A 10,104-nucleotide genomic window follows, 5' to 3' on the forward strand; every position below is an offset into this window, starting at 1 on the left:
TGTTGACTTAAAAATAGGAAATACTATCACTTAATTTCTACTTAGACTTAGTAAAAAAGTCATTAAGTTAAAAAAAATTAAAATACTTGCAGTAAGTCAAAACTATGAGATAGTGAGTCATAATTTTGACTTAACGTGAGTATTTATTTATTTTTTAACGCTGCATCATTTAAAAAGTATTTTTGGCAGTAATGGCCTTCCATAGAGGAGTTCTTCCTGCACCTGAACCAGTGGACAGTGATGAGGAGGCCAGAGTTGAGTATTTGTTTTTTTCTTGGATACTAACACGGGTCTTTTGTATGTGATAGCCCCCCCCCAATTATATTAAACCATTATATTGTGGTGCTATATATATTTGATAAAAATGACTTAATGTATTGGGATTACTATTGTCTGAAAATAATTGTGAGTTTAGAGGGTAATGGTGCAAAATTTATTTTGGATACAAATACACACACATACACACACACACACAAAAAAAAATCTATGTTAATAGTTATAAATCTATTGATATTAACACTGACCCTTGAGGTACATTATTAGATTGCAGTTTAAAGTTTGTACATCTTTTTGATAGTGTATACCAGTTTTCTTTCATATGGTAAATTTGTGCTGTGATCAAGCTTTGATAGACTTTGTAAATAAAGCCAAAATGTTTGGATCATATATTGGTTGTAATGGATGGCTTCTTTGTTTACAGGCGTTGCAAACTGTTTCCGCATGGCTGTGAAAGTTTATCTGGTGATTTTTTTTGTAAGATCTGACTTTTACACTGAATAAAAAGGCTTATGACTTCAAACACGGTGGAGTCTCTTTGTCAGAGTGTTGGAGGACACGGTGTCCCTTTTATCCACAGGCTGCTTTTATCCACAGGCTGCTTGGCTCTAATCCATACAACATGGCACACGCATTAAAGGAGCCACAAATCATCTGAACTTCACATCTTTAATGCAGGATGTACAGTTCAGGAATTTTTAAATGTATTTTTTCTATCAATCAGTATCCATTAACTTTGAAAATCTAATAGATATATGAAGCTTGCTTGTGTAATCCCACACAGTTGAAGTTAAATCAGTGTGGTGTTATTGTACAGCATGGTAATCAGGGGCAGAAAAGTCCAGAACGTTCAGTACTTTTCCAACCAAACGTTTTTCCAACCAAAAAGTCAGATAAAGCGACACTAAAAGCCAACAGCAGGGGGCGCTAATATAAGTTTGTTTGCCAAGTGTAAAAAAAAACCTAACAGATAAGTGAATCATTAGTTGCAGTAATAATGACAAGCGGAAAACGTAAGGAGAGAGGTGGATGGGAAAAGTTTGAAAAAAAGAAAGCCAAGTCTCTCCAGACTGATGCATCTAAATGTAATAAGCTCACACAGCTGTTTAGCTTTCAGCAGCAGCAGTAGTAATATAGTCCTAGACGTTGACCAAAGCACTGAATCACCCAGCAGTAGTGATGAGGAGCAGGTAGAAGTTGAACCTGATGAGCATCAACAGGCTGGACATGATGAGGGACAGACAGCAGAGGGTTGCTAAGTAACAGGGACACTAAACAGTACACTACATTTACTCAGGTTACTATTGACCTCTCTCTTATAGTCTACAGGCTGTATAATATGAATATTAAACATATCATGCTGTTAAAGTTTAGGTGTTAAATCTTGCTCACTTCTGCAGGCAGATAGAAGACCATGGTGTTGAATGAAAGTGGAAAACCTGAAGCATCCATTGCTAGCAGTTGTTCAGTATGTATACACACACTTATGTGTACACACTTTCTGCTGTTACAGATTTAGTTATTTGGTCCAGCGCCTGCTTCCTTATTCCAGATGTGTGTGTTTACTATATAATCTTTTTATTATTGATTGAAAAATCAGTATTATAGTGATTGTGGAGTTATCAGTGTTAGCTTCATCTCTTCTTTTTTACACAACTGTCACTTGGAAAGACAAGATGAATATTCCAACCATTCAATCACCCATTTTTAACTGTATATTGACTCCTGACTTGCTAACCTAGTCTTCACAGTATTAATCTAACATGTATTAATGATTGATGGGGAAAATGATTAATATGAATTGGTGTAGAGATAATAGTAATAAATCAGAATATGAACAGTATGTGAGGGTTAAGCCTGTTCTGACCCATGGCAGCAGCTAGTTTATTGTCATATACTTTGCATCACTATGTTCTATGCTGATTGTCCTCAGATAAAAATGTGGCTGCACTTTATTTTGAATTCATTTGTGGTTAATCAGTTAGAGCTGCTCCAGTCTGAGCAGAGGTCTCCCTGAGGTACACGTGTCCCTTGTTGGGTTACTGTTTTAGATTTTAATATATTCACATGTCCATATATGTCCTTTGTCTACTCAGACTCCCAAACTACACTGACATGAGGACAAACTCCACGTTGTGTAACATTTCTTAAACTGAGGCTTTACAAGTTCATTCACAAATCAAAGTGGAGATCTGAAGTGAGAATCTGTCTACTGCAGCTCAGTGAGGAAACTGTATGAACAGTCTGGTATTTCTCCTGACTACTGATTCACTTCAAAATCACCTCTCAGCTCATCTGTTATCCTGCTGCTGTCACACAGCAGGTCTGAGAGCCAATGAGCTAACCTCAGATTAAAGCTTCCCTCTCTAAATAATCCTGCCTGAGAGCGGATAGCAACCATCATAAGTGCATCATTTTTAGCTCCACTCTTCAGGAGGTCAGCAGGATACTTATGTACATTAATGCCACATGTTATCTGACCAATGACAGGAGAGAAAGTGGGTATTGTGAGCATTTTATTGGAAAGCAGATCACCTTTAACAAAACTGAGTCACAGACAGGTTCAAGTCATCGCTGAACATGAAATGAATGGAATGTTTCTACAAGGGAATGGAGCTTTGGAATGAGTCCGGAGGAGACGTGGACCTCTACACAGAGCAGGTCCAAGTACAGTATGATGACGTGTTGGAATGGAGACACAGGCTACAGGTGAGAATGGGAAATCTGAGGCAAAATGTTTCACTGGTTTCCAACCAGAGAGTGTGGACTGCTGCACTGTAACAACCTCCGCTCAGTAGAGCCAGCTGTAGGCACAGCTGCTGTAGCTGCACAGCTCGTCCTGTTTGAACCACAGAGCGATCTCCTTGTTGGCACTCTCCACTGAGTCACTGCCGTGGATGATGTTCCTGTGAGGAGACAACGCAATGAGTCAGCACAAGAAATAGAAAGACAATGCCACTGCGTTTTATCTGGAAGCAATTGGACATGTCTGCGTTACTATGGAAACAGCACTCACTTGCTGACGTCGATGCAGAAGTCTCCTCTGATGGTTCCGGGCTTGGACTCAGCGGGGTTGGTCTCACCTAGCATCACTCTGCCTGTCTTCACTGCACCCTTGCCTTCCCACACCTAACACACAGAATTATGGGAGATGAAGTCAAGCTGTTCAGTGAGCGCTACATGTTCCCCACTACAAGTTGTGGATGTTCATTTTCCACAACAGCAGAGCAGGTTTCGGTTCATTTCAGGTTCAACAGCTGTGTCTGGCAGTCTGTGGTCTCTTACCATGGCGACCACGGGACCAGAGCTCATGTAGTCGATGAGAGTAGGGAAGAATGGTCTGTCCTTCAGGTCGATGTAGTGCTGCCTCAGGAGGTCATCAGAGGCCTACAGAGGAGAGACAGTAATAAATACCTTTAGACGTGGACACTACTTTACTAGAACTAGTAGAATCTGTAGCAGAAACATTCTAACTTCATTATGATAAATCTAAAAACACAAGCTTATGTCTACTATTCATGCAAAACAAAGCATTTGATGTTTAATACTTGTCAGACTAGTGCAGCAGTTGGATCAGACTTTAAATGGTGTGTTCTGCAGCACCAACCTACAGTATGTAAGGATATTTAAATTGCACTGTTACCAAACTAACAGGACTGAATACTGCAGCATTTTCTTTATACACTTTGCAATTTCAACACATACTGCAGCTCTAATAGGACAACACTCATTTTGCTCAACATCTATATACCAGATACAGCAGCTACTTTAAATCCTCTGCACTGCAGTACAATGCAGTGAGCTGCTGCTCTGACACTATACTATTATCCTACAAATTGAGCTCCTGTCAGTTTAAGCCTGCAGTGCTGAGAGACATGAATGTTTGAACATGTACATGATGTTCATGACAGCTGTCAAGACACTGATGCTCTGCCTCCTGCCTGAACCAGCCTGAGGAAGACCCTCCCTCTTCATCCTGTTCAGTCTCAGCTGACAACACACCGGTCACATGATCAAAACTACCGTAAGACTTATTTCACATAAGCTGAAAAAGTAGAACTGATGATAGAACACATCATTCATAGTGTACTGATACAATAAGCAGATATAAGATAGTGATGAGTGCAGAGTGTGCTGCTGACTCACTCTGTGGTCAGTGAGGCAGCAGAAGTGAAATTAAGGCCAGGATTTAATTTGAGCAGTTGGGGTTAATCTGCTTCACCTCAGTTCTCCACAATGGCTCATTTTCTACATTCAGACTCTGCACTCAACTGGTATTTAAGAACTTCTTACATATTATCACACAGCTATATACAGTTAGTGGACTACACTGGATGGTCCAGTTAAGCAGCCCCCCCTCTGTCACAGATCACATGTTAGCCAATCAGCAGACCTTGACTCTTGCTGCTAATCACCACCACACACACTGCAGTCAGGAATAGACGGTGGAGCTAATCAGCTCACCGGAGGTCTTAACAGTCACTCTGCACACTCCCAAGATGTCATGTGCATATATACTAAAAATACACTGAGTTATGAAAGCAGGTCACGCCGCACTGCTGCCTTCAAGGTAAACCCAAACAGGAGTGTGATAGGGAAGAATGAAGTGTTTACTTACATGGAGCATCTTCAAGGCAACCAGCTTGAAGCCTTTCACCTCGAACCTCTTGAGGATCTCTCCGATGATGCCCCTCTGCACGCCGTCGGGCTTGATGGCGATGAATGTGCGCTCCTTCACTTCGGCCATGATTCTAAAACACAACAAATAAAAACAGGGTGAGGATAGAAGTGGTGGAGGTGAGGACCTGCTGGAGGAAGACGCAGATGCAGACTCACGGCTCTGGCTTGCATTGTGCACAATCTGTGGTGGTGGTGGGGCCGGCTGCCGATGGCCCCGACCCCATAGCACAGAGCAACACATAGACGATCCGGCCCCGTGGAGTGAGGCTCTGACTGATCACAGAACTGCACTGCGCTAGGCTGAGACTTAGCCTGGCAGCCCCGCCCACAAACCTTTATCCTTCACACCGCTACTCTGCACATAATCATTCACATTTTTTATTTCATCATTTCCTACCAGTTTCCATAGAAACTGAACAGAATGTGCACCAAGTACTTACTTCATTTAGTCCACTTCCAATTAATGACTCCACCTTATTGCTAAAGTCTAGAGCTAAAACAGCGAGTCAGGTCTTTGAGCTCCTCAGGGAGTGCAGCAGACATTTGGTTGTATAGCTACACAGTGACAACTATTCTGTTCAACCGGTTTAATTTTTTATTGTATTGTAAGTTACAGCTCTGCTTTAGTCAGTGCACAGCAAGAAACGGGAGATTTATTTTAGACAAGCATTCAAATCAATGTAAGAACTCAATATGCAATTTAATATCTACAGGAGCTTTACTTTAAGAGTACTTCATTTTTCCTATAATAGGGACTCAATTATGTACTTATGTTTAGGAAGCTTAAGTAGAAACATGTTCAGAAATTATAGATGAGTAAAAAAATGTTATCTAATCTAGAAATAAATCTGATTGTCCTAGAATGGAAATCTCAGGATTTCTATTAATTAACATGTACATAATAATCTCAGGAACTTCTACATATTGCAGAATTACTGTATATAGTATTTCATCCTATTTGTGTCTATTATTGATTATATTTTTAGTACACTTTCACCCTTACTGCTACTTCCCTCACCCAACTACTGCTGTGTCAATGAGTTTCTCCAAGGGGGATCCAATAAAGATCCATCTTATCTTAATATAAATACATGTTAATAACTTTTCATGACCAGAGTGGGTGACTAAACTGACACTTTGGTTCAAGCTGTACAAACACACAAGTTTACACTGGGCAGGATTTACAATGTTCTGGGGCAATGAGCTCAGTTATATATGGCTCATTTCCAAGCAGCATTTACCTGCAGTCATTCCCACCAGGATACAATGGAGGGGGAAAAGAGGAAAAGGGCTTTCCCAGGCTGGAATACAGAAATCCTGCAGCTCATGAACAGCGCTCATTTAAATATTTACAGATTTTTTTTCTTTTCTTTTCTAGCGTCTCATCTGGGTGGTGGCTTGTTGGCAGCATGTTCTAACAGTACCGGCTCCTCATACGTGTTCCATCAGAGCTCCAGCTAAGTGCAGTATGAAGCCAGTGTGAGAACCAGCTAGAAGGCGACGGACAGTCTGCACTGATTAAGATATGAAAGATTAAAAAACACGAGCACGGAAGCTGGAGAGGGCGTGAATATATGGAGACGCGGAAGAGTTGACAGAACGGATCATAAGTCAAGACCTGCCGGTGCTATTCAGCCGGCTGCTTTATCAGCTCGCCACGTGTCCCCGAGCTTTAAAACGGTAATGAACTTCAGCACTTTGACCCTTAATGCTGCCGGCTGCAGGTGACAGCAACCACGGCTGTCACCTACCTCCAGGATCGGTAGCACGGAGCCCCGGGGAGCAGTCACACAGACAGGCCCGGGCCTTCACATGCCACATGGTCTTTTGTTCTCGCTGCTGCAGGGTAAAGAAAAAGAAAAAGAAAAAAAAAAACCTCCAAAGATCTGAATAGCTGCTCGGCAAACGCCTCCGTGTCGCCTCCTCACCCAGCCATAAACACAGGATTAGCGCTCTGGTGTAATTATTCTTTTATACACAAGTTAACGACGCACCGGTCGGAAAAAAGCCGACTTAACTATAAAGAGCTAATGAAAACTAGCTTCAGGCTCCGTCATATTAACAACAATAGCAGCAAATACAACTTCTAGTCATATAAATACAGTTTTTACAAGTAACACAAGAAGACAAATATTGCTCACATTAGTTGACGGTTGGGTGACTGAGTATAGCGGCTCCGGTAGATGTGGGAGAAGACCTTCTGAGACTGCGCAGCCTGCTTTTATAGGTGGAGGCGGGGACTGAGGCGACGGTTAGTCACTGGGGCCAAAAGTAATGCAGAGGAAATCTCGCGAAGCCACCATGGAGTTGGAAGCTGCTTCAATACTTTAGTACTGGCCGACCTCCAGAGATACTGTGGAAGAGTGCAGAACTACTGCTGCTACTACTACTAATATAAATACTACTACTACTATTACTACTACTACTACTACTACTAATATAACTACTACTACTACTACTACTAATATAACTACAACAACTACTACTAAATATAACTACTAATACTACTAATACTACTACTACTTCTACTACTAATATAACTGCAACTACTACTAATATAACTACTACTACTACTACTACTAATATAACTACAACAACTACTACTAATATAACTACTACTACTACTACAACTACTACTACTAATATAACTACAACAACTACTACTAATATAACTACTACTTCTACTACTAATATAACTACTACTTCTACTACTACATATAACTACTAATACTACTAATATAACTACTACTTCTACTACTAATATAACTACTACTACTACTACTACATATAACTACTAATACTACTAATATAACTACTACTTCTACTACTAATATTACTACTACTACTACTACTACTTCTACTACTAATATAACTACTACTACTACTACTACTACTAATATAACTACTACTACTACTACTACATATAACTACTAATACTACTAATATAACTACTACTTCTACTACTAATATTACTACTACTACTACTACTACTTCTACTACTAATATTACTACTACTACTACTACTACTACTTCTACTACTAATATAACTACTACTACTACTAATATAACTACTACTAGTAATATAACTGCTACTAATAAAACTACCACCACTACTACTACTACTAATATAACTACAAACAACTACTACTAATATTACAACTACTTCTAATATAACTACTACTATTACTACTAATATAACTACTACTATTACTACTAATATAACTACTACTATTACTACTAATATAACTACTAGGTCTACTACAATTACTACTAATATAACTACTACTATTACTACTAATATAACTACTACTATTACTACTAATATAACTACTAGGTCTACTACAATTACTACTAATATAACTACTACTATTACTACTAATATAACTACTAGGTCTACTACTATTACTACTAATATAACTACTAGGTCTACTACTATTACTACTAATATAACTACTAGGTCTACTACTATTACTACTAATATAACTACTAGGCCTACTACTATTACTACTAATATAACTACTACTTTTACTAATATAACTACTACTATTACTACTTATATAACTACTACTATTACTACTAATATAACTAATGCTATTACTAATGTAACTACTACTACTAATATAACTACTACTACTACTATAACTACAAGGCTACTACTACTACTACTATTATTACTACTATTATTACTACTATTACTACTTATAACACTACTACTAATATAATATAAGAAGCTGGCCTTTTACTGTACTTAAAAGTACTTTACTTTATTGTCCATCTCTTTACTGTTTACTATTACAATACTTGATTATAATTTCAGTTCACATTGTTTTTTCACATTTGGGCTCTGTTGAGAATTACGACTTTATTGTTCAATCAGTGCAATAAATCACATCATGAGTCACTGATGTTATGTTTCTGAGGGTTAAACATTATGTGCAATAAACATGTAAATGTAAGAAGTGTCTTAATAACCTCTGATCAATGTACGAAGATCACAGGTTTATAAAATAAAAAAAATGCAGAGGTTTGATTCTGAGCTGAGGGTGAATTCACACTGTGTAATATGAGTTTCAACAACGTGCTTTCTGGAATACACCCCAGGACAGATAAAACCAAACAACACTCCATCAGTGTGTGACAATAGTGAAACCATGATAAATGTTTCACCACCTTCCACTAATATATTCCATCTACATTCCAAAGTAGAACAAAGCTTCGCAACCCTGTCGGCCATTTCTATGATACTCTGATATAAGCGAAGCAACATATAGTAATCATCTAATACGTTTGCTTTATTTAGTATGTTTCCATTCAAGTATTTGTTTCATTGGTTTCTTGTTGACTTTGAAATGGAATGTTACCATCATTCGGATAGCTTTGATTGTATGTCTAATTGACCCTACATATTAGCTAGGTGGTTTGACCAGGCAGTATTTAAAGCTACTGTTTAGGTCATTTAGTCTGGGGGTCGGCTGGGGGACCCTCTCTGTGTATTGATACTATTTGCACTATGAACTGTATGCTGAAATTTAAACCGTATATAGCAGCTCTGAACCAATTCCTTGGACTTCTGCTCATTTCTGGTCCTCCAAACCTCACAGAAATGTTTGCCAGCATCCTGATAAACAGGATTTAAGGTATATACTCAACATTACATTAGGCCTACTGATAATTCTTTCATATTTGGATTTTTTGTCAGTTTTGGGCCTATCTAATTGTGAAAGGGAGTGCTGAATAATCAATTGTATGATTTTTTTTTCATTCATTTTGTGATATTGCTGCTATTTCCTTTTTTCTTTCAGAGAACTTTACATGTAAGGTCATACTGTTGACTGTTCAGAAGCATTGTGTGCTGGTTGAACTGTATTAGTGTAGGCTACACTACATTGCCTATTTGTTCCTCATACTTGATTAGATTGGCAGTTTTGCTTTGTGTGATTTTGTCTTTGTATTTCTTGGCACGTGGAGAATGAATGATGAATCTGTGCTGGGACCTGAGAAACAGATGGACTTTCCATAGCAATTATACATATCAATTATACAAAATGTAGTCTCCCATAGCCCCCTATAGGGAGTTCTTCAGATTTAAGGTTTCAGTTGATCATTATGTTTTACTTCCAGGCTGCTCTTACATAAAATCTACCCACT

The 10,104-nt window shown here is 38.6% G+C and overlaps 1 protein-coding gene across 1 annotated transcript; it reads right to left on the reverse strand.

Annotated features, from left to right (window-relative positions):
• Positions 1-2,775: 2,775 nt before the first annotated feature.
• LOC134003184 (nucleoside diphosphate kinase A2-like) lies at positions 2,776-7,160 on the reverse strand. Its single transcript, XM_062442310.1, has 5 exons — positions 7,098-7,160; positions 4,895-5,027; positions 3,562-3,663; positions 3,293-3,405; positions 2,776-3,182 (listed from the first exon to the last, which is right to left on the reverse strand). Exons 2-5 carry the CDS (start codon positions 5,021-5,023, stop codon positions 3,068-3,070), a joined length of 459 nt encoding a protein of 152 aa, XP_062298294.1. The 5' UTR covers positions 5,024-5,027; positions 7,098-7,160; the 3' UTR covers positions 2,776-3,067.
• Positions 7,161-10,104: the final 2,944 nt, after the last annotated feature.

This window comes from Scomber scombrus, chromosome 21 (genome assembly GCF_963691925.1).
Source record: "Scomber scombrus chromosome 21, fScoSco1.1, whole genome shotgun sequence".
NCBI classification, from domain to species: domain Eukaryota; kingdom Metazoa; phylum Chordata; class Actinopteri; order Scombriformes; family Scombridae; genus Scomber; species Scomber scombrus.